We start from the raw sequence: 26,305 nt of genomic DNA, 5'->3' as shown, positions 1-26,305 counted from the left end.
GCGACGACTTTGTCACAAGAATTTTTCTTTCTCTACTTCTTTTTCTTTATTCGTCATTTTTCACTTATTTCACATATTAATTCTTCCATATACGAGTCATACGAAGTAAATCCTTTTGTTTGTGACATTAAAAAAAAAAAAAAAAAAAAAAAGATCATAATTAATGGGAAAATGATCAGGCTTCTTTTCTTTTTCATTTCTTTCTTTTGTTTTTATTTTTATTTATTTTTTTTTTTCTATGTCGAACTGTCATTTTTTTTTCTCTTTTTTTTTTTTTTTTTTTAAATAAAGTATAAAATAAATTACAGAAGAATTTAAGAAATGTTATTGAAATTTGACAGAGAGGGGATCGCAGTAATGCTTTCGTTTCAAATCATTATTAATAAAAATTATAAAATTGTTAATTGAGTTTACTTCTAACGATACTGTCAATAATAATAATAATAATATATATATATATATATCTACTTGTATAAATTATATTGATGATATAATCTTGAAAAAAAAAGGGAAGAGAAAAAAATTATAATTTACGATTTACATGTTTATCGTTGTTCGTGGATCATTTCGTAGAAAGTATACTATGTACAAAAATGATAGTATCGACAAATCGATCGGTTCCGGAAGCATTCTTGGAATCTTGTGTGAGGAATCGATTCAGATAGTCACGACGAGGAAGAGAAAGTTTCTAGCTCTTAAGATTGTATTTGGTATAAATTTCCTATAAATCAATCGAATATTCTTTATGGTATAGAATAATTTCTGTGCCATAGCAATTCTGTTTCGTAACTTTGTTAGAATGTAATCGCGTAAATTCCAATTGATTGCTATAATTACACGTCCCAATTGCAATATATAATATTTTCTATCGTTGTTCATGTTATCACGTGTTATTTTTACGCGTTAGTATGTATAATAATATCGCATAACATTTATTTGTATTGAAAATAGAAAAAGAAAAAATGTATTTACGCTATAGTCGATTACTATGCCTACTTTTGCCTCAATTGCAGTAATATTTTTTTTCTCTTTTTTTTTTTTTTTTTTTTTTTTGAAAATAGATATTTTTTTTTTTTTTTTTTTTTTTTTGGAAAATAGATTTTTTTTTAGTTTTATTTATTACTATATTTCTATGCGTCGAACGAATATAATTATTTTATTTTGAAATATAGAAATATGAATGAATTCGGTTGTCACCTAATTGCAATAACATTTTTTTTTTATAAGTAGTTACATAAAATTATATGATTTAATATTTCTAATTGTTAGTATATTTTTATATCTTATTTTACACACACACACACACACACTCACACACACACACACTCACACACACACACACACACACACATAAAAGTAGAGTAATCGAATTTTAAGATATTTAAAAAAGAAATACATTTGTCGTATTTATTTATATTAGATTATTATTATGCATATTTGTACAAATCGCAATAATATTATTTTCACGAAGAATCCATCGTAAAATTATTCAATTTTATATTTCTGTTTGTTATTACGAAATAATTATCTTTTTTCTTCTCTTTCTCTCTCTCTTTTTTTTTTTTTTTTTTTTTTTTTTTTTGATTACACATAAACGTGCTCTCAATATGATCTATAGTTTAGTTATAGTTTAATAGTTTAAACGTTATATAGATAGTCCCCGTAGTAATTTCAACAAGGAGGATGCTTTTTATAGCGATCTACATTTCCATCGACTAAACAACGTAAATGCAAAGGCTACCAGATCTCAAGATGAATGTACAAATCGTAACGTTTAACAGCGCATAACATTGCAGCACGAGATCGACGATTTTAAAACAGCCATTAAATGTTTTGAACTGCCTTAACTTCATGCTATCGTTTTTTCTAATAACGAAAATATAATATATAAATAAATAAAGAAGATTGAGAAGAATCTTTTTCTTTTTTCTCTCTTTCTCTCTCTCTCTCTTTTTTTTTTTTTTTTTTTTTTTTTGAGAAAATATTTATCAAATTCCGATAAAAAAATGTTTCTCGTCTCGATCCACTCTTGTATATTAAACATGAACGTGAAATTATATAAGAAGTGCTTTTAGAAATAACTGAAAAGAAGTTTTACGATGCAGAGAGAGAGAGAGAGAGAGAGAGAGAGAGAGAGAGAGAGAGAGAGAGAGAGAGAGAGAGACAAGTATTTAACTATTATCGCTCAGCGCCGTAAGAGACTTTGACACGTACAATTGGATTGTTCGAAGAACAATAGACCTGCTCGTAAAGTCGATCCTATCAGGGCTACTTTCAAGGACGAGAAGGTACGAAGACCTCGAGTCACGATCGGGTTCGTTTTTATTACTTATTTAAGAGTTAAAAAAGAAGAACAAGGAGAAGAAAAAATAGAAGATGAAAATAAAGATGAAAGTGGAGATGACGTCGTTTATTTATCGTCTTAAGATAGCCATTACTTTCTCAGTTAATATTCTTCGATATTTATATAAGATATAATTATATGAGATAAGATATGTTTGTGCATGTATATATATATATATATATATATATACACATGCACACATCGACAAAGTTTATATCTTTCTATTATAGCCCCATATAATGCAATTTTTTATCATGTCAAAAAGAAAAAGAAAAAAAAAAAGTAAAAATAAAAATAAAAACAAAAATAAAAAAAAATAAAATAAAAAAAAAAAGGAAAAGAAAGAAATTATAGCAACGCTTATACCGATATAATTATATTATACTGAATATAACTTATACATAAACAATTTATATTACAAAATTTTCGGATACGAGATAACAATAAATTTTTAAAGTGTGAACGCGTCGAATGAGATATAGTAAAACTTAAAAAAGAAAAAAAGAAAAAAAAAGGAGAAAAAAAAGGAAAAGAAAAAGAATCATAGAAATAGAATCATAGAAATACATATTGTAAGTGAATTGATATTAAAATTTACATAGAGTTATAAAGGAGAATTGATTATGTTATAATATAAGTGCATACGTTCATAATCACATTTTCTATGATGATTATCATTCATTTCTCTTACATGTATATATTATCTCATTACATCTCGATATATATATATATATATATATATATATATATATCGAGATATAATGTATCTATAATATATATTATAGTATCTAATATATAATAGTATCTCGATATATAATAGTATCTAATATTAGGTATATTAATAAATATTATTTTTCAAATTTGACCACAATTAGAATCGAATATATATATATATATATATTCGATTCTTATATACTTATATACATAAATATACACACGGTACATATGGTACGATACGATACGAATCTTTTGGGGTAACGCACGATTGATGATGATCCCTCGTGACGGTTTGTGAAGGCTATCGTTGTTCGACGATAAAATGTTTCATCCGGTTTAGTTTAGAGGAGGACACAAAAGGATGGTGGTACTCATACCGTTTGTTCGTTCGTTGTCGTCATCGTTATCATCATCATCATCGTCGTCGTTGTCGTCGTCGTCGTCGTCGTCGACGTCATCATCATCATAGTCGTAGTCGTAGTCGTAGTCGTAGTCGTTGTCGTTGTCGTTGTTGTCGTTGTTGTCGTTGTCGTTGTCGTTGTCATTATCGTCGTCGTCCTTGTCGTCGTCGTTGTACTTATTGTACTCGTTGTAACAAGTCGATGTAACGAAAAGAGAGATACGGGAGGTCAAATCCGTCGAGTGAATCGGCCGGGCTCAATTATCCCAATAAATTCGTAGGGTACACGGCCGAGCAATAACGCGTTCATTGATTAGCTCCTCTGCTATTATGAAATAGACAGAGAAAGAGAAAGAGAGAGATAAAGAGATAAAGATAGATAGATAGTGACTGCATGCATGTAACTTCATAGTCCGTGAAATTAGGAACGTTAATCATCTGCAGATGCCATTCTGTTATTGTCCTTTCCAAACAGTCGTATTTTCAGGAGTCACTCAAATGAATTATATTCCGCAATCTCTTTCTCTCTTAGTTTTTCTAATCGACTTGGCATCGTTCATCCACTTTTTTTTTCTTTTTTTTTACAGCCCACGTGGCGCTTATGGGGCGAGGAAAGGGGCGATGGCGTCATATACACTGTCTACTTGAAGAAAGTTCGTTATCACAGACCTACGAGAAGCCTTTCCGCATCGGTAAGTTCATTTTCTAATTGAACTAGCTTCGGATAATATAGGCCAGGACATAAGTTCTTTCGATGGTTTTATGGTTTTGGCTTTATAGTTTTGCGATATGTGAAAAAAAAAAAAAAAAGGAATTTACGAGAAAATTTTCGTATTGTTCGAATATTGAAATGATCGAATCGGTTTATACGACATTCGTCAATTAAAAAATGAATATGTATATGGTTTGAATTGAAAATGAATTTTGTTTCCTTCTTCTTTTTTTTTCTTTTTTTTTTTTTTTTTTTTTTTTTTATTTTTATAATACAAATTTTTATAATAATTTTATAATAATTTTCATGATAATTTTTATAATAATTTTAATTAAATTCAAATTATTAAACGTTCGCAAATACATGCCAACCATATATACAAGCTTTTCTTATATGTATAGTGTATATATATATATATCGAATGAAAACTCTAGAAATATAGATTTTCTAGATAATACTTATTGATAGTGATAATAATAGTGTGACAGTGAGATCATTCATTTTTCGCACAAAGAATATTGCGTATATTATGAGAATAAAAATATTTCACGCTTTATAGAAAATATTCATATTTTCATATATTGTTTGTTCGATCCATCGTTAAAGTTTATTTAACTTTTTCTCGCCTACGCTATTAACGATCGAATAAAATAAATTGTATTATTATGTTACATTATATAAATTTCTCAAATGAAATAGAACGGTCCATTGATTTTCTCTTTCTTTCTCTCTCTCTCTCTCTCTCTCTCTCTCTCTCTCTCTTTATATATATATATATATTTTAATATATATGTATGTATGTATGTATGTATATATGTATATATATTTCAGGACTCGGACGACGAGATCTCGCACTTAGAATGGGAGACCGTAAGAGTACGATTCTTAAAAGCGGGTACCGTTCAACGTCTCGTAGAGAGCTTAGCCAACGACGATGGAGAACTCGAGTCGACCTACATCAATGTCTTCCTTGCGACATATCGTGCTTTTACCACACCGCGAGACGTCCTCGAACTGCTTCTCGCCAGGTACGATGCGCTCGACGAAAATACAGGCGCCCTCACCGGTGAACAACATCGTAAAACCCTTATTCAGGCGCTTCATGTTTGGCTCGACGCCTATCCCGGTGATTGGAAAACACCACCGAATCATCCACTACTCGCTAGGCTTCTCGATTTTGCTCATAGACGCTTACCTGGCTCGGAACTCGAGCTTAAGGCTAGGCATCGTTTGCATAGATTCCAACGCGAGGATCAAATTGGTAAGACCAGAATTTTTAATATTTATGATCTAATCGCATTGATATAAATACTGTCGATTTTTTTTTTTTTTTTTTTTTCTTTTTTAGAAGATTAAAAAAGGAAATTTTTTAATTGTAATTGTTACATGTATATATAATTTGTTCATTAAACCAATGATATAATATCTTATTAATGTTCTAATAAAGAGAAGAGAAAAATTCTTACTAATATTCGTTTATTTATATATAAATTAATATTATTGTTTACTATTACTATATTAGGTAATATTATAAATTAAATAAATTAATAATAAATAAAAAAACAAATGTATTATATAATAATAATTTATTATTATATTATTTAGTATTATCTATTAGTATCGTAGTAAACAAGTAGTATTAGATTGTATATGAATATAATATAATTATAATAATATTACAAGAATGTTTATAGTAATATTATAAATCATTATTATTATTATTATTATTATTATTATTATTAATATCATAGCAAATATTATAATGGCAAAAAGTATACTTTTACTGGTATCATTTATTTAGTTAGTAAAATATTGCAAATTTTTTGCAATATTTAATCGATCAATTTAATATAATTAAATTACATCGAGTAACGTGTAATCATGATTAGCATTCATTTTATATTCGTCAAATATTCGTCAAGCGCGTTTGTAAATCAGTATGTATATTGATTGAACTTTATTATTATTATTTTTTTTTTTTTTTTTTAACATTAAGCACGATAATTTCGTTGGAAATCATTGAATGAATCGATAGAGTTCTTTCGTTTCTGACCTCCAACATCTTTCTTGCAGTGCTAATTATTAATGTGGAAATCTAAAAAGATGATATCATCCGTCAAAAATGGCAAACGCACGTTATTACGTTATTTCCCGACTAGCATGATACATCGATAATACGTTCATTAAAATCCGTGCGATCTTAGAATTAGAATAAAAATTGCAGTTTAACGTTTAAAAATTTGATATAACGATTAAATTAATACCATAAAAAAAAATAATAGTAACGTGCGTACGATCGCGAAAAAAATGAATTGACATCGTTGAATTGAGATTTTGTGCTTTTTTTTTTTTTCTTTTTCTTTTTTAAATCGATCGAGTTCGCGTTTGTTATCGAATTTTCCCTTTTTTTCTCTCTTCCTTCTTTTTTTTTTTTTTTTGAGTGTTTTAAAGCACGTCTCAATGCGGTCATCGGTGTTACATTAACGATACGAATATTTGCTACCGGATGTTTGCTCGTGCTCTTATCACGATCGGTTGGAAAACGTTGATGAATATAACGTTGGTTAGTTGGTCGTAGAAAATCATCGTCACGACTGAATCATTGTCGTGACTGGATAAAGACCGGCTTTCTTTGACTAACACAAGTCTCGTGTTGCACCTGCTCAGCTTGAAAGAATTCGCTCGAATAGGATCGGAGGAATCGGGGTTGCTCATTCATCTTTATTTTCTCTCGAGTCATGATTTTTGCATAAGCGATTTAACAGAAAAAAGAAAAGGAAAAGGAAAGAGAAAGAGAGAGAGAGAGAGAGGGAGAGGGAGAGGGGTGGGGAAAGAATGATATATTAATTGAAAATATGTCTGTTGCTTTTAGATTGCGTGGTGTACGACAATGGCCGAGTTCATGGCAGTTCGGATTCGAACGGTGATCAATGGACGAGTTATACGTTCCCTGAAGTTCCACAACGACATTTTGCGGAGCAATTGACTCGGATGGATGCCGAAGTCTTTAAAAAACTCGTGGCGCATCAATGTTTAGGCGCAGTTTGGTCTAGAAGAGATCGTTCGAGGAATCACGAGGCAGCTACGGTCTTGGCAACGGTCAATCAATTCAACGCAGTATCATTACGCGTAATATCGACCATTTTGACAGAACCGACAATGAAGTCGCAAGACCGTGCGAGAATTCTCGAGACCTGGATCGACATAGCGCAGGAATTAAGAGTTCTCAAGAATTTCAGTAGTTTGAAGGCTATAGTTTCCGGTTTACAAAGTAATCCAGTTTATAGGCTCGAAAAATGTTGGCAATCAATGCCAAGGGAGAAGCACGAATTGTTTCGTGAACTCGAAAGAATTTTCTCCGAGGAGAATAACGCTTGGACGCAGCGAGAATTGTTGATCAAAGAAGGTACAGCTAAATTCGCCGACACCGCCGGTAGAAGCGACAGACATCTTCAGAAATTATTTCAAAAACAAAATACTCACGCTGGAGTAAGTTGTTATTTTTCCTTTTTTTTTTCCTTTTTCTATTTTTTTTTTTTTTTTTTTTTTCTTTTCATTTTCTTTTTTATCCAACACAATTATCCGACGAATGATATTATTTCATATATTTTCTAATTTCAGAATATCAGTTACGGCACGATACCGTACTTGGGCACGTTCTTGACAGATCTCACGATGATCGACACCGCCATCCCCGATACGATAGCGGACGGTCTGATCAATTTTGATAAGAGACGAAAGGAGTTTGAGGTACTGGCAAGAATAAGATTGCTTCAAGGTGCAGCAAATGCATACAACTTTAGTACGGATCCATTGTTCGATCGTTGGTTCCATTCCGTGGTGGTGTTGGATGATCGAGAGGCTTATAAATTGAGCTGTCAAATCGAACCACCACCACCTGGTAACACCTTAAATAGTCGGGGCAAGAAGAAACAGGTCAGGCCATTAATCAATATTTTTTTTTTTCGTTGATCCTCATTCGTTCCCGAATGTTGTACTTTAGCCGAAGGAAGACTCAGATCGAAATTTACTTTACAGAGTCATCAGGGTCATCGGAAGAATGACTCGATAGCCTCTACGTCGAGTTCTAGCAGTTCGCAATTCTATTGCGATCTCGATTCTTTACCTAGTTCGCCGCATAACTCGTTGGATCGTCGTACATCGCCTTCGCAAATGTCAAGCTCCTCTTCGAGTTCTTCTCTTCCTTCCTTGGACGTGTCCTTGAGCTCGGGCGGAGGTGGCGGCGGAGCAGGGGTTGGTGCAGCCAATCGTTTGGCCCCACCGACCGGGACTTCTTTTACAGGGAATGGAAGTACTCCGAATTTGGTTGGATTGTCCAGTCCAAGTCATTCGCACAAGAATTCACCAGACTTTTACATTATTAAGGTTACCATGGAAAGCGAGAACGTTGAAACGGACGGTGTTGTGCTTTACAAATCTATCATGTTATCCAACAACGAGAGGACTCCCCAAGTAATACGTAATGCTATGCTCAAACTAGGGATCGAGGGTAGTCCCGATCAATATACTCTCGCCCAAGTTTTACCCGATCGAGAAATGGTTCTACCCCATTCGGCTAACGTTTATTATGCCGTTAATACCGCACATAATCTTAATTTCATTCTACGACCTAAAAGGGACGTCAACGACTCTGCCACGGAAAGTCCGAAAAGTAAAAACAGTCACAATCATAAACGGTAGTGTTGGCTACACGAGGATCTTATCCTCGGTCTATCCTCGAAACTTTCGATGCGACACGATCGTTTATCGCGATTCGAATACGATCACGAAGGATAGGGGAAACAAAAGATAATTTAAAGAGAGAAAATATTCCTTTTCTTTTTTTTTTCCTTTTTTTTTTTCTTTTTTTTTTCCTTTTCTTTTTTTAATTTATTTTTCTTTTTTCTTTTCTATTCCTCGAATCAACCATTCGACACTCGCGATACTTGTCGATTACATTATTTCGAAGAAAAATTTCGTTTGTATCGAATGATCGACATTGAATCTCATCGCGCTGCCATTAGGTGTGTTTCGCTAATTTACTTGTTTACTTTTTATTTTTCTTTTCCCCTTGTAATTTTTTTCTTTTTGTTTTTTTTTTTTTCCCTCCTTGTGAGAACCATGACAGAGTCGTTACGTCGTCCGTTATTTCGTAAATAAAATCGATCGGATTCGTAAATCGTTAATCGATCGACACTGATCGCGATGAATTTAATTTATAAGATACGTCATTTTTATTCTTCTTCCATTGCAACGTAACGACGGACTAATTAATTAAGTGTTAGCAGAATAAAAAGAAAAAGAAAAAAAAAAAGAAAAAAAAAAAAAAAGAAGAAAGAATAGACACCGTTTAGCATGGATACATAGGTTTTTATCTATCGTATAGAGATTGTTTAGCCGTGAAAGAAATGTAGATGAAGGAAGGTATAATATTATTGTACAATGTAATATCGAACGCGATACGTATATTTACAAACAAATTTGCGTTATACACGCTACACACATACATGTACACTTATTCTTACGCACACGCATACACACACACACACACACACACACACACATTTATGTTTACCTAGCGGTTATATTGAGATTATAAGGAGAAACAGTTTATTGGAATTAGAGAAGAAGAAGAAGAAGAAGAAGATGAAGGGAAGAGTCCGCGTTGGAAAGATAAAAAAAATCATTGTGATCGTCGTGTATATATATATAAAAAAAAAAAAAAAAAAAAAAAAAAAAAAAAAATTGGAGTTTCCGTGAATCGAGTGTTATTTGTAAAGGATTGAATCATTCAAGTGGACCAAATTAGATCATCCATTTGAAAGAAATCTAACGGGCGAATATATATTGTCAATTAATTATTTTCATTCAAACGAAACGATAGGAAATATGTATGTCGGTTTAATAATTGAAAACCTTTCGAAGGGAGGACCAAAACTTATACATTAGAGGATTTAGTCTCGTTCGATTGAGTTATTTGGAGAAAAAAAAGAAAAGAAGAAAACAAACAAAAAGCAATAGAAAAAAGAAATGTATAGGAAACAAAAGAAAAAAAAAAAAAGAAAAGAGAAGAAAAGAAAAGAAAGAAAGAAAGAAATAAAGAAAGAAAAAAAGAAAGAAAGAAAGAAAGAAAATGGTCAAACGAATTCTGTGATATCCGAATCGCTTATTCTGGCCTCGAGAAATAGAAGATAGATTATCGACGATCGGGTCCAGTTTCGATGCGAAATCAATACATTTTTTTTACCTTCGTTCTCATATCACGAATAAATAAATAAATACATAATTAAGTAAATAAATAAATAAATAAATAAATAAATAAATAAATAAATGAATAAATAAATGAACGAATGAATGAACAATGGCAAATTGGCAAGGTAATGAATTATTATTATCGTTTGATTTTATTTTAATTCAAAAGAATGTCGTTGATATATTTTTGACATGCAATATATGTAAGAAAGTAGAGCACGCAATAACAACGGGGAGAGTAATGGATAAAGGGGGAAGAAAAAAGTAAAAGAAAGAAAAGAAAAAAAAAAAAAAAAAAAAAAGGAGAAAAGAGACGATCCTTCGCACAATATAACAATAACAATAATCGATCGAGCTTCGTTTTTGATTTAAGTACATGGATGTTATTCTTTTTTCCTATTTTTTTTTCTTTTTTTTTTTTCTATGTTTTTTTTTTCTTCTTCTTTTCCCTTCTTCGTTTGTTTTTTTTTCTCTCTCTTTTTCGTGTTTGTTTTCCTTCATTCTGTTTTTTTCTCTCGTCCTTTTTTTTTTTTCTCTCTTTTTCTTCTTTTTAAATTAGTTTTAGGCAATTTTGTACTTATCTTCGACGAACTCACTCTCCCTTCGTTGGATATTAGCTAGTTATTAATTATAATATTATACGTGTATACAAGCTATATCCATTAATGATGGAAGTCGCGTCGTGCAAATTGGATGTGTAATGTGAATCGATAACGAAAACGAAAATAGATAGCCTAAACTTTTATCGATTTTTTTTTTTTTTTTTTTTTTTTTTTTGGAAGATCCTATCGGCACAAATCACCGTATCCACGTAACACGATCGTTCCCAGAATTATTTATTATCCTAATAGAGATAAACAAGTATTTACTTTTGGCCAGATGATGCATACTTCTTGAAATAATTTCACGATAATCTCGATTGTCTTTGAATCCCTTATATTCATAACAATAACGACAACGACAACAACACAAACGATAACAATAATAACGACAACAATAACAACATCTCCTCTCCTTTTAATTAATCGTAAAATAAATCCTACATTTTGTTTTATCTGTCCACAATAGATACAATCTATCCTGATTATAAGATTCATCATCCTGCATGGATTTATCTGATATCATTAAAATATCCAAATCCTCGAAAGTTTCAATCCTTATGGATGAACGACGATGCGTTAGTTAGCACCGATAACGTCGCTCCATCGAGTCGATGAGTGGACTTCCGGAATGCAAGTACATCCGGCACGCGAACCTGTTGAGCCAAGGTTAAAATGGTAGAAAGTGCAAGTACCCTAAGTTTCACCCCGAAAGGCAGGTAGGTACGACTTTAGCTTTGTCTTTAGGTCGTGCTAAGAATAAAACCTAAGGTAGACGACAGTGTTCCTAGACGATTTGTCTTATCTTTATCTGTCTCTCTCTCTCTTTCTCTCTCTCTCTCTCTCTCTCTCTCTCTCTCTCTCTCTCTTATTCTATCTTGTCGGCTTTTTTGATCAATGTGATTATGAAAGCAAAGCTTCTATCGTGACGACGACGACGACAACCAGAAAGCATTGTCTAACAACGGAAGTTTATATTGGACGTTGCCACGAGTTTAGGAAACTGGCTCAAGGTCATACCGACGACGTCAAAGATAGAAATTTGCAAACTGTAGGAATTACTGAAGAGGACGTATAGATATATTTCTTGGGCTTAGAACTTTGATCGATTTTTCAAACGAATTTAGACATTACACAATTGTTCCTGTATATTTCTTGATAACTTCCATGTACATATATATATATATATATATATATATATATATATATATGTATATATATATAAAATTTAAATTAAAAAATAGAAAATTATAATTTGACGTTTCAAAGTATTTCGTGAAGTTAAATTGCATGTCTGACTACTGTTTAAGTCTTTCCATTGTTAACTGACAATTTATCGTACTAATATTAACATGTATATACAGAAAATGCTAATGTTCCAAATTTATGTTCTTTGTTGAAGAGTGAGAGAAAGAGAGAGAGAGAGAGAGAGAGAGAGAGAGAGAGAGAGAGAGAGAGAGAGAGAGAGAGAGAGAGAGAGAAAGAGAAAGAGCGTCATACACACATATATACAACGAATGTTAATCAAATTTATATTTCAATTTCACATAACGTCTTTGCTTACGTAACGAATACATTAATTGAAACGCCTACGATTGCCAAGAAAGGTCTCATTTTGAAGGCAAACATTCAGTTTCGGATTCAAAAAGACGAAACGAAGAGGAGAAAGGAAGAAACGAGTAGGTGGAGGTAAAGCCAAAAATAACTTCCTTTCTTTCTATGGATATTCCCCTAGTTTTTCTTTCTTTTTCTTTTTCTTTTTTTCTTTTTTTTTTTTTATGTATACATATACGGGCGTATTCGAGCATAGAAAATCGTCGAATTGTCATTCATGCGTATCGAGTTCGTGTAAGACTCTAAAGTCGAAAAAAAACCGATGCGCGTTAATGAGTATGCGAAAGTGGTGAAAAGAGAAACGATCGCATTGGTATAGACGTTTCTTTTTTTTTCTCTCTCTCCTTTTTTTATGCTCTTTTCTTTTTCTTCTTTTTTTTTTTTTTTCAAATGCTTTTCAAATCTTGTTAAATAGATAAATATGTTTATTTATAATCGACAATGATTTTGTACAATGACGGAGAAAATTATGCATTATAAATTAATAAGAATGAGGTAAGGAGTGAGTATTCATAAGTTCGGACTTAAAGATCGATTAATTTCAATAGACGACACGAATGTTCCCCATTCAAGAAAATGCAGATATGTCCAATGAGCCTGAAACAGTATCTCCGTTTGTCTTTTCAATTTCTAATGGACTTCCATGCTATAATATATAGTCTTTAATAATATCGAATTTATAAAATAACAGTGTTTTGATGTTCGGTAAAATTCCAAAAAATTCATTTAATAAGATCGAACGGAAAGATGGAAGAAGGAAAAAAGAAAAGACGAAGAAAAAGAAAACATATTTAAAAATACTCATCCGTTAACAATTTTATTTATATTCGATTATTATTTTTTTAATCGATAAAACGTCATAATTAACATACGTTAGATCGGTTGTAGTGATTACTAACTGAGAACTGGTAAAAATATTTCAAGAATAAATAAACGTACGTGATAGGGTAAATAAAAAGGATTCTCCGATGTGTTTTGCGCCTTCTCTCTCTCTCTCTCTCTGTGTGTGTGTGTGTGTGTATTTTTGTGTTTGTGGACACGTTAGGGGTGGTGTATAAAAAGGTTCGATGAAAGTCACGACAGATGGCGCGTCGTTCGTTGGGGGTCGAAGAAATAGTGATATATAGTCGGCGCCGATTGAACTGGTGAACTCGAGGATGCAACCCCCGGCTGAGACCTCGGCATCCCGAGCAACGGCAGTCGCGAGCAGTCGCGAGCTTCGTGCCGAACTGGGGCGATGCTTGTCACTCGTTTACGCGATCACGAACGTTCGTCATTGGTGCTGCCGTCGGTAACGTTAAAACGTTATTTCTTAAATCCCTTTATATCTTATATTCCTTGTCGAACTCCTCGATATTATCTTTTATCCTTTTTACGACGATCACGAAATTTTTTTTATTCATCTCGACGCCATCGTAATCGGCTCGAAAGCTTCAACGACGCTACGATACCCAGGTCGACACGTGAGCACGACGACGTTCTACCAACGAGATGAGAGACGTGAGTTATGAATTAATGTGAAAAAAAAAAGACAAAGAAAGAAAAAAGAAAGAAAGAAAGAAAGAAAGAAGAGAAAGAAGAAGAGAAAGAAGAGAAGGAATAAGAGAAAAAGAAAAGAAAAGAGAAAGGAAAAGGAAAAAGCAAAAAAAAAAAAAAACGAAAAGAAAATAAGAGAATTGGATAAGAGAGAGAAAAAAGAAATGTACTTTTCACTTTTTCGTCATATAAATTTTCTTCGATTTTTCTTTATTCATATCGTTTATTTATTTATTTATTTATTTATTTATTTAATTAATTTTTCGTTCGTTCTGTGTCATCATTCATTAGTTCGTTTGTTTTTCATTTTCTTTCCTTTTTTTTTGTTTTTTTGTTTTTGTTCTTTTTTTTTTTTTTTTTTTTTTTCTTCGGTATCCCATCGGAATTATTATCCGTCGTTAGCTGTTCGTGGTTTTAAATGGACAATGTCTAATTACAGAGGTAACTTTGTGCGTTTCAGTGAATAATTACGTTCTTCTATTAATTCGCTGGTTGGTTAGTTATTTACGTTAATTTTATGTCACATCTCGTTCGTCCTTGTTGCCATAGAAAAAAAAAAGAAAAGAAAAAAAAAAAAAAAAAAAAAGTTAGACGAGGGTGGGGAAGAAAAATCTAACGAAGAAAACAAAGTGTGAAGAAAGATCGTCGGTTAGTACAATCGGATTATTTCGTCAAGGTCTTATTACGCCGACTCCGTTCCTCGAGATATTGGAAAGAACATGAATTATGATCGGAGATCGTGGAAGCACTTGAAAGTCTAAACAGCAATGGCGCGCGATCGACGTTCCATTTAACGGAGAGTTCGTCCTTTTCGTTTACCACCGCCCCCCCCCCCCATTCCCCTTTAACATCCCTCTACCCCTGGCCCCCGCCCCCCTCCGTGTCGATTATTTATTATCTTTGATTTTTTTTTATGACGTTCCATTCATTTCGTTTTACACGATTCAATAAATTATATAATCATAATGGTATCATTTGCAAAGGTTATTATCGATTTTGTATCGAACGTTTTAATTTCTTTCTTTTTTTTTTTTGTTTTTTTTGTTTTTTTTTTTTTTTTTGTTTGTTTTTGCTTAGCCCACCTGGAGCATTGAAAAAGAGAAAGATTTAGAAATTCTTTCCGATTAGAAAACTGAAATGTTCATGATTAAAACGTGATATAAAAATGGTATAGTCTCCTTCGTACGTGATATGTTATTCGTCTTTTTCTTTTTTTCCTCTTCTTTTCTTTTTCTTTTCCTTTTTCTTTTCTTTTTTCTTTTTTTTTTTCTTTCATTCCCATCATAGATCTGTATATTTTATTTTTATTATATTTTTTTTTCTTTTTTTCTTTTTTTTTTTTTTATTTGAAACTCAAATTTCTTTTGAAAGTCTCATTAGAAAAGGAATCCGGTACAATGAGGATAGTAAGAAACAATCGTGTTACGTCATTTCTATCGTAATGTCGGTGTTCTTTAGTTCAACCATATCTTTTCTTCTGTTTTCTTTTTTTTTTTTCTTTTGCATTGGTAACAAGTTGCTAATTAAAGAGAAAAAGAAAATAAGTTTTTCATTAATAATAACTATTATATCACATTTAATAATAATAATAATAATAATAATAATAATAATAATAATAATTATTATTATTATTATTATTATTATTATTATTTCTCTTATAAAACGGATATTCATAAGTGAATGTGATCTATAATAAAAGGAGAATAAGTAGGAGGTATGTACGTAAAAAGTAAATTAGAAATAATATTATAAACAGATTTAATTCAACGTTTAGTATTCTTTTTTCTTTCGTTTCTTTTTTCCTTCTTTTTTTTTTCTTTTTTTTTTTTCTTTTCTTCTTTTCTTTCGTTTCTTTTTTTCTTCCGCCGACAAATAAATTTATAAATCTTATGATGATAATGATGTTTCAAGTTTATATAAAAAAAAAAAAAAAAAAGAAAAAATTTAAACGACGTTCGCGGGTTACGTCGAGTGCGTGCAAACTTGGTTATTCCGTGCCAACAAATCTGATGGTTAGCTTGAAAACCTGTAGATTATATGTTCTCTTGCCAAATTACCGAAAGGTTTCCGCGTGGTAACATAGAATTTTTTTTACGCTCGTGAACTCTTTAATAAGATAGGTGGTAGGTATACACACACACACACACATATATATATATATATATATATATATATCGAAGTTACAAAGAATCGATGTTTTTTCTTTGGACGATTTTCTTAGGTTGCTTTACTTAGTCTTTTTCCATTCGAAAAGAAAGAAAGTTAGATGGAATCGTCACGATATCGTTCTTCTATGCCGATCGATTCTACTTTTAACGATTATGCGATATACAAGACTTCTACCCATTTATTATTGATAAGGTTTTTTTCTTTTTCTCCTTCTTTTATTTTTTCTTTCTTTTTATTTTTCTTTTTCTTCTTATATAGTTTCTTTTTCTTCTCATATATTTCATTTCTTATATATATTCTTATGTATATAATTTTTATTTTATATATATATATATATATATATATATATATATATATATATTTTTTTTTTGTAAAAATTTTAATTCATCGACATCGAGATAATTAAAGATCTCATCCGTTATCTCATCTTTAAGGACTTAATATGATCCTTTATGATGTTTCTTTTTTTCGTCTTTGTTCTTTACGTTAGATTTTATTGTATATTAAATAGACATAGCCAGTTATTATTATGTGTACTTTTTTATTATTTTTTTATTTATCTTTTTTTTTTTTTTTTTTTTTTTTAATATAATTTTTTATCATGAAAATGTAAATTCATCAACGAGAAAATTAAAGATCTTGTCTACTATTTTTATCTTCAAAGACGATAATACGATCTTTCATCATTTTTCTTTTCTTTTGTCTTCGTTCTTTTCATATTAGATCATATCTAATATGTATACAGTCTATAGTTAGATACATACATTCCTATATATGTATATGCATATAATCATTAGTCTGACGTTATAGAAAAAATTTTTCTTTTCGATTGTACGTTTATTATATAGTGTGTGACATTTAACATTGGATTTGTCGATAAAAATTATTGATTTCAACAATCGTTATTAAAAAAACGTCGAAGTAAAATTTCATCAAATATTTTCTCAATGTCATTAATAAGTATTAAATATTATACATATGATCAATTTTTAGAAATTTCTTTCTTTTTTCCTCTTCTTTTCATTCTGTTCTTTTCTTTTTTTTTATTCTTTTTCTATCATCGCTGAAATAAATATGAGAGACATATCTCAATATATCGAAATAATAATTATCGATAATTCTAATATTAATTGTTAGTTTAATGATGCAGAAAAAATATTTTTCTTTGATTATGCATATATTTAAATATTTACGTACATACATATACATATGGATTTAATTGGATTTATCAACTAGTCAAAATTATTTATTTCAATCGTTTTTATACAAATGTCCACTTTAAATGTTCTTTAAAATTTTTTAATAGGCTCAATAAATAAATAAATAAATATATATATATATGTATTTATTTATTTGATTTAAATAAATATATATATATATGTATTTATTTATTTGATTTAAATAAATATATATGTTCATATATTTTTGATTGACAAAGGAAAGATTTTCTTTTTGTATCTTGATTCTTTCTTGAATGTTGAAAATGGGATCGAATGCACAGACACACGAGATCTTCGGTAAGGGAGTAATCCGGGAAAATGTGCGCGCGCACGTTCACTTTTACGATGGAATACATTTTCCACGACGACAAGGCTTTTGTCAAACCTACCAAGAGCTTTTTATACGCGTTTACTAGTCGAACCGATTGGCTGGATTTGCCTGCCGAATGCAGGGACGTTTACCAGATCCTTTTGTCCGATTGCTTCTTCCATTATCGAGTAAGTACTCGTATTGACAGGATCCTCTTTTTTAGAGATGCAAAAATTCAAATCTCAGATTCGTTTTCATCGATGGACAGCCGCCAATTTTTTGCTCGAAGCTTTACGATAGAATTCGGAAAATCCAAACGTCAATAATATCGTGTTTGCTCCTAGAAATAAAGTATGAGCGAGAGAGAGAGAGAGAGAGAGAGGAGAAGAGAGAGATAGATGTCCATTCTATTTAATTATATTCATGGTATTGTTGGACAAATAAAAAACGACGCGAACAAAGATATGAAATTAAAAATAAATAATAATACTTCGATATAGAAAATATGGTCGAAAAACGGAGAAAAAGTGAGAGACAGAGATAAAGAGAGAGGTACCTATTTCATTTAATTATATTTATGCTGATGTGTTTCGAATAAAAGAAAAAAAAAGATGTGTAAATATAAATAATAATTAATAATAATAATTAATAAATATAGACGAAAGGATATATATATATATATATTAATATTTCTTTTATTTAATTAGGAATATTTGTAATAGCCTTGAATAGGTAAGCCAAATAACGTGCGTAAATTATAAATGAATAAAAATAAATAATGGTAAATTAAAAAAGAGAAAAAAATAAATAATAGTAATAATACAATATACAAAAATATATGGACAAGAAAAAAAAATAAAAAGAGAGAGAAAGAAAAAGAGAAAGAGAAAAAGAGAGAGAGAGAGAGAGAGAGAGAGAGAGAAAGAGAGAAAGAAAGAAAAAGAGAAAGAAAGAAAGAAAGAAAACAAGCAACATAGGAAAGTTTTAAAACCAAGATATATGTATCTTTTTTTTATCTAATGCTTTTTATCCTTGTAGACGTTTGAATTCTCTCTCCCTTTCTTTAATGGTTCCAACAATATTTGTGTTTTAACTTACGATCACGCACGGAAGGAAGTCAAAACTGTGAAATTCTCTTAAACTCTAAGAAAAAGTTCTTATGCTAAGAAAATTTTTACTTTCAAATCGTTCTCTTTGGTTGTTCATTCGATTCCATCGTATCATCAATTTCTCCCCTCCCTCCCCGCCCCTCATTTTCCACGCGTTTATTTTGTAATTTTAAATAAATTGAAATTAATCAGATCGCAAGTTTCAATTCATTTGTAGAACTTGTTTAGAGATTTAAAAGGATAAAAAAAAAAAAAAAAAGGAGTTTACGTTCTCTTAATGAATCCGATTAAAATACATTTTTCTTACGATTTGCATCGAATAACTTCTTACAATCGATTAATTTCCTCGAGATATATCCATAATGTTAAGAAATATATTTAAAAATCTTTCGATATTTTGTTCGATTTTAGAATTTAGAATAAAGTTTTCTTTTTTTCTTTTTTTCTTTTTTTTTTTTTTTTTTTTTTTTTTGTTATACAGTTCGATATCAATTTCTTTCGGTTTGAAAAAAAGAAAAAGAAATGTCGGAATGATCTCTCGGTCTCTTTCTCTCTCGTTTTTTCTCGTAACACTTTTCAGTCCACGACCTCATGGCTTTTAGAAATCGATCCTTGTGACGTAGTGCGTGAACCTCCCCCTTCGTGGAAAAAAAGTCGAGGGCCCGGCTTCTCCATGTTAATAACTAATAACAATACTACTATGCGTAAACTTCAGATATGTAAAAACTTGCTTGCTCGTTTTTATTACGTCGTATATTTTTTTTTATGTCTCTTTTTCTTTCTCTTCTTCTCTTTTTTTTTTGTCTTTTTTTTTTTTTTCTTCTGTTTTCAATCGAAATATTTAAACCAATCAAAAATCTTCCCAATGAAATACGCTTTATCAAAAGATTCTTTATTTTATTATTTCATAGAAAATATTCATTACAAATTGAAATTTTATTCGAACGTAATAGTTAAGTACTTGCGGTGATAATACATTTGCGCTTTAAAATTTAGAATTAAAATATTAAAGCGAAGAATTTCGAGAATAAAATTTGTATCAACGCATATATCGAATGTAAATTCGAAGAGTATAAATGAAAGAAAAAAAAAAAAAAAAAAAAAAAAAAAAAAAAAAAAAAAAAAAAAAGAAAGAAAAAAAAGAAAAGAAAAAAGAAAAAGAAAAAGAAATAAATAAATCACATTAAAAAAATTACTTACGCGAATATATTCAGTCGAGTAGTTACATTAATTAATCCGTTAGAAGTGGAAAGAAAAATTAAAAAGAAAAAAGAAATAGAAATAAAAGTTGAAAAAAATAAAAAGAATCGATAATATTACGAGCTTTTATGTACGAGCTTATACATTTTCCTTTTGTCGAAACAAAATGCTATTCTACGTTTTACTGGGAAATATTCGTGATTATTAGAATAACGTTTAAAGTCAACGAAATATATTTATAAACGTTTGTAAAACCATAAAATGAGTCGAACGTAAGATATTTGCAATAAGGATTTGATTTTAATCAAAATATTTTAATCAATCGAATTTGGTAAAATATGAAATTATGAATAATTGAAAATTATACGATAAATTTAAATACCATTGTTTTGTTAAAACATTTAATGTTGAGAGCTCGCGAATTTGAATGAACATATAGCCTAATCATGTACATACACGTACGTACGTATTATTTATTTAATAATATTTTATCAACGTACGTTAAGCTTACGTGCAGGTAAAAACGCGATATGATTCATGCGAACTTAATATTCTTAGACGTACACATATGTATTGTAGATATGTAGTATATCGTGGACAAGCATATACGCATAAAGTTCGACCAACTTTTTCCATTACCTTGTCCCTTTGTACGTACATATGTCCATTCGTTAATACTTTTAACTTCGCCATTATGAAAGACGAAAACATCGTCGTAGACATCATGGTTAGGCGTGTTTTAATTTTAGGAATGTTGTATCGTTACCAGGAAAGTTTTTTCTTAATTATATCGACGATAAAAAATAAAAACACGTTCACTTTATTTTTTGTAACAATGTTTCGAGTATTCTCTCTCTCTCTCTCTCTCTCTCTCTCTCTCTCTCTCTTTTTCTATTTCTTTTTCTCACTGTCTCAAGAGAATATCATTGGTCTGATAAACTCGTCCACGTGTAGGCTAAACAAACATAAGTAGCGATTAGTCGACGGAATATCCTAGATTAACTCTATCGCTTTAGCATTCGTACTCAGTTACATCTGGCTATTTCTATGTCGTACAGTTAGTTTGATAGTATTAATACCTTAATGCATTCTCTTTCTCTCTCTTTTGATAATTTTTAATGAAATCAAATATTATAATTCTTAGCTTTTTTTTATAGAAAATATTATGGATTATTTTAAATGTTAATAATTAATATTTCAAATAAAAAATAATAATTAAATATAAATATTATATATTATCTTCAACTAGATTGAATGAATAGAATTTTGTTCAAGTATATAGAATGAAATTATATAGAATTTTTTTTCTTTCCATTTCTTTCCTTTTTTTTCTCTTCTCTCCTTTTTCTTTTTTTTTTTTTTTTTTTCTCTTCCTTTTGTAATTCCATTAAGTCGGATGCATTTATGGTTTATTTATTATTTATCATTTATACGCGGCCAATGTATTATTATTCTTTATATTCTTCATTATCGATTTAATAAATATATAAAAATATGATGCCAAGGGAATAGTATGTCTGTTTCTGCGTGACCGACTTATATTTTTCTTTTCAATTCGAGTAGATTATTTGGTCGACGTTAATAAAAAGAGAAAAAGAGAATGCAAAAAGAGAATGCAAAAAGAGAGAGAGAGAGAGAGAGAAATAAATAAATAGAGAGAAAAAAATGAAAAAAGAAATAAAAGAAAAAGGGTAAAAGTCTAAGGGGGTAGTTCGTGAGTTTTAGAATTTTACACGATCTATCTGCATATATACATATACATATAGTAAGAAATAAAAATACATTACTCGGCCGAGTAGGATCTTTCTCGTCGTGCTGAGTCGTACAATCGACGTTGAATACACGTATCTATGCAAGAACGTCACGCGAAAGGGGCGGAAGAGGGAAAGGGAAATTGGATTCGATCCTTCGATTCCGTTTAGAGTACCATTGGGAATACTGCTACTGTTCGAGAAAGACAATTTCTCTCTCTTTCTCTCTCTCTCTCTCTCTCTCTCTCTCTCTTTCTCCCACTCTCTTTTCTTTTAAAAATTTATATATATACGTATTCTATATATATATATATAGAGAGAGAGAGAAAGAGAGAGAGAGAGTATATTGTAAGTTCGTGCGCTCGTTTGTAACGAAAAATATCGTGACGGTGAGTCGTGTCTTATATTCTTTTTTTTTTTTTTTTTTTTTTTGTTATTATCGCAACTAAGGTACAATGTAATTAACGTTAGATATATAGTATAATCCTAAAAGAAAAAAAAAAAAGAGTATATTAAATATTAACCGCACGCGAATAATTTTCGATTTGACTTAGTTTCATAAAAAAAAAAAAAAAAAAAAAGAAGGAACCTGCGATTGATTCGTTTTATTTTCGTTTTCAAAATGATTTTGAAGTTATATTACATATATGTTTAGATCCTTTCTTTTTTAGAAAATATTTTTTTTTTTTATCATCGAGTTAAATAAACAAAAATTATATTAGACGGAAATTTATGATATTGTTTATACTTGCTTTTCCTTTTTTTATTAATTATAATTTTATATATACCTATAAATAAAATTATATATATATATATAATAATAATAAAAAATAAGTAAGTAATAATTATATGATTGATAAAAAAATATGAAAATAGAATTGCGTTACTTTGTAGTTTTCCATTGCGTTGTAAAGGGTTGATATAAAAAAAAAAGCAAAAAAGAAAAAACCGAAGGTATTTTTCGGTATGAAAAAATTATCGTTAAAGAAAATTTTTTTTTCCTCGACATACAATTACATACTTAAACGTTAATTTGACTTATTGTATCACTGACAAAAATTCTCACTGTGAAAGCTAATAATGTTAAATTAATGTCGCATTATTAACGCGACAAAATTTATTTCTTTTATATTTATATTTAATCGATTAATCCTTTCCATTTTATTACAATTAAATTTATTATTAATTTTTTCCCCCTTTCTTTTCTATATCAATGTTTACGTTTTATTTAAATTGTCGAACTATCATGCCCAAAATTTTATAGTTTTCGTTAATTCGTAGGATATCTACTGGTCTTTTTCTTTTTTTTTCTTTCACTTTTTTTTTCACTTTTTTTTTTTTTTCTTTTACACAGAAGCGAATATAAATTATTTCGATGAAAAAATAATAAGCGAAAGAAATTTATTTTTCTTCCGTTTGATTTATGTCAAAGTAACATGGGAATACGTCGATAAGATTTCGTATGTCACGGCGATTGCTTTCGTATTGGTCGAAAAGTCTCACACAAACTCGCATGAATTTACACGTGTTTGCTTTACATTGCACGATATCGTGAATATTCAACATTGCGACGAACATTGCCACGCAATGCGGTGTTAAGCTTTCTCTCTCTCTCTCTCTTTCTTTCTCTCTCTCTCTTTTTCTCTTTCTCTCTCTTTCTCTCCCTCTTTATCTATCTATATACATATAGATATACATACATGCATAGATACATAAATACATACATACATACAAACATACATACATACAAACATACATACATACATACATACATTCATACATACATACATACATACATACATACATACATACATACATACATACATACATATATACATACGTACGTAATTGCTCGTCAGCGTGTTCATTTGTTACTGTGAATTTAGAGGCAGAAAGAAAAGGATAGGGGGATAGGTATGTTGATGAAAGATTAAAGAAAAAGAAGAAAAAGTATTTTTTGAAATAGAATTAGAAAGAGAGTAATCGACTGTAAAAAGAGCAAAAAAAGAAGAAGGAAAAGAAAAAAAAAAAAAGGGAAGAAAAAGAAATTAACCTCTATTTTCTAGCTTTCAAGGCTTATTCTTTCTTTACCTTTTCTCTTGCTTTCCTCATCCCTGTTTCTTTCTTTCTTCCTTTTGTTCGTATAACAAACGGGTCGGAATCCGTAAAGTGTCTCGAGCAAATTATATGTCGAGCAAATGAATTTCGACGTTTAACCGAGGTAGCACTTCGTTGAAAATTACTTCTTCATATGTAGGCGTTGAGAGAAGTCGTCGTTAAATATTCGTATTTCATTGAAAATATATGTATGTCTGTCTGTCTGTCTGTCCGTCTGTCTGTCTGAGGTGTGTGCGTGTGCGTGTATGTATGAGATATTCATGAAAACTCGACGTTAGAATCTAATATCTTTACGTCATTGATAATATCAAATATCGTGACATTTATTTGAAAGATTTCAGAAAGATTACTTTTGATCGATCATCGATTTTTATTATTATTTATATACACTACATCATATTAGTTTTATTTTATTAATTACTAATTTTTCATATTTAATATTTAATTAAAAAAATATTCACTCCCTCTTTTCTCTTCGAAAAATTACGTAAAAATTGATGTATCGTTATTGTTCGAAAGGATCGAATAAATTACGTTATTATTAGAATAATTTCGATTAGATATACTAATATTATTTCGATTAGGTCTACGAATATTACCATTTTCTATTGTCGTTCCAACGAAAAGCTCTATTGTCTTTATAGTTTATGACTCTTTTATGTCACATATCAATCCTTTTTATTCTTTCCATTCTTTTCATTCTTATCATTTATACCTTTATGCGTATCGAGCTGAACATCAGAAATATCTCTTTTCAAATAAAAAGGAAACTTTTCAATCGCGTTTCTTTGTATTTGCAAATATCGAAGAAAAAAAAAATATACTACTTTTTATTTTGATTTCATGTGATAGTCCTTTCTTTCGAATGAAAAAAATTATATATATATATATATATATATGTATTTTATATATACATACATATGATTGAATATTTTGAATATAATATTAAATATATATATGTGTGTGTGTGTGTGTAAAATATTTATTACGTGTGGTTTTATACAAATATAAAACTATAATAATTTAATGAAAAAATGTTCTAATATTCTCGATTGTATTCGTCAGAGTGACTTTTCATAATGGCAGTGGGAGTTAACTCAGAAGCGACGAAGTTTCAAGGTCGTTTTATTGGGAGGGACTCTAACGTCGATACACATCGTTTAATCAATTTGTAATCGAGGGGATGGAACAAAGGACGCTAGGTAGTCATTGTGTCGACGGTTTTCGTACCACGATGTTATTCTTGTGCCAGGTACAGAATCATGTTCGTGACTAAGCGCAGACACTTTTCTGTCTAACGACATACGGAACATATACATATATATATATATATATATATATATATATATATATATATATATATATATATTCATATACACGTAGAGTGAGAAAGAAAGAGAGAGAGAGAGAGAGAGACACTCTTGTATCGATTTATTCGACTAGTTCTGTTCCTGGAAAACGTTTATTCCTTGTTTGAAAATTTCCTTCAACTTTTTCTTTTTCATTTTTTCTTTCTTCTTTTCATTTTCTATTTCGCAATTCTTTTTTTATATTTTTGATTTTTCTCATTTACCTAGCTTTTTTCTTCTCTTTCTTTCTTTCTTTTTTTTCTTTCTTTTTTTTTTTTTTTACTTTACAATTCGTTTAAGACAAATCATTCGATAATTTGTTTCATCTTGTCGGTGATATGTAGTAGCATTTAAATATTTTCCGATTGGTCATCGATATCCTTCATTAGTTCAGTTCGATTCAATTGTACAGGCAAATGTTTATCTCAGAATGGAATTAATTGTTTGTTGTCAGATCGTTAGAATGTTTTTTCTTTTCTTTTCTTTCTTTTTGTTTTCGCAGTAAACCTTGGGATTTGTATGCTACCGTGTATACTACTTACTATAGTTCGAGTGTTACATAGATCATTTATTAGACTCTCTGTTCTTATTTCGTATTTGTTAGGTGATACGTGTCTGTATTTTCACATTTTCCATTGGGAATTGACGTAAAGAGATCTTACCGTGAGATCTTCATTTCTGACATACCATGAGGCATTAACCATTGTACGATGGATTATAGATTGAAGTGCTTCCTTTCATCTTATTGATATGGCTTTTAGCAGTTAGTTCCCTAGAGTTCGATAACATATATATGTATGTATGTTCAGATTGCTTTTATAACGACTTAGTAATAATTGATAGTTTATTTTTAACATTTTAATTATCCTAAAACAGTATCGAATCTAAATTATTTACTTTTTTAA

The 26,305-nt window shown here is 30.1% G+C and overlaps 2 protein-coding genes across 25 annotated transcripts in view; both read left to right on the top strand.

Annotated features, from left to right (window-relative positions):
• Window positions 1-9,883, top strand: part of LOC124952293 (ral guanine nucleotide dissociation stimulator) — a 30,553-nt gene extending 20,670 nt beyond the window's left edge. For 5 of the 7 annotated variants that reach the window (XM_047501919.1, XM_047501917.1, XM_047501918.1 and 2 more), the window contains 5 exons: window positions 3,994-4,153; window positions 5,005-5,434; window positions 7,046-7,662; window positions 7,795-8,109; window positions 8,212-9,883. In XM_047501919.1, coding sequence (XP_047357875.1) covers window positions 3,994-4,153; window positions 5,005-5,434; window positions 7,046-7,662; window positions 7,795-8,109; window positions 8,212-8,874 — 2,185 coding nt within the window. In that variant the 3' untranslated portion in view covers window positions 8,875-9,883. The remainder of the gene's footprint in view (window positions 1-3,993; window positions 4,154-5,004; window positions 5,435-7,045; window positions 7,663-7,794; window positions 8,110-8,211) is intronic. The other 2 variants (XM_047501921.1, XM_047501922.1) reach the window with 2 other exon arrangements.
• Window positions 9,884-11,315: 1,432 nt separating this feature from the next.
• Window positions 11,316-26,305, top strand: part of LOC124952291 (whirlin) — an 85,039-nt gene continuing 70,049 nt past the window's right edge. For 3 of the 18 annotated variants that reach the window (XM_047501908.1, XM_047501903.1, XM_047501902.1), the window contains exon 1: window positions 12,235-14,138. The gene's annotated coding sequence lies outside the window, so the exon portion shown is untranslated. Of the gene's footprint in view, window positions 14,139-26,305 lie in introns of all 18 variants that reach the window. The other 15 variants (XM_047501907.1, XM_047501897.1, XM_047501904.1 and 12 more) reach the window with 13 other exon arrangements.

Source organism: Vespa velutina, chromosome 10 (assembly GCF_912470025.1).
Source record: "Vespa velutina chromosome 10, iVesVel2.1, whole genome shotgun sequence".
Taxonomy (NCBI): Eukaryota; Metazoa; Arthropoda; class Insecta; order Hymenoptera; family Vespidae; genus Vespa; species Vespa velutina.
The sequence above is the reverse complement of the archived record's forward strand: the minus strand, read 5'-3'. Positions and strand labels throughout refer to the sequence as shown.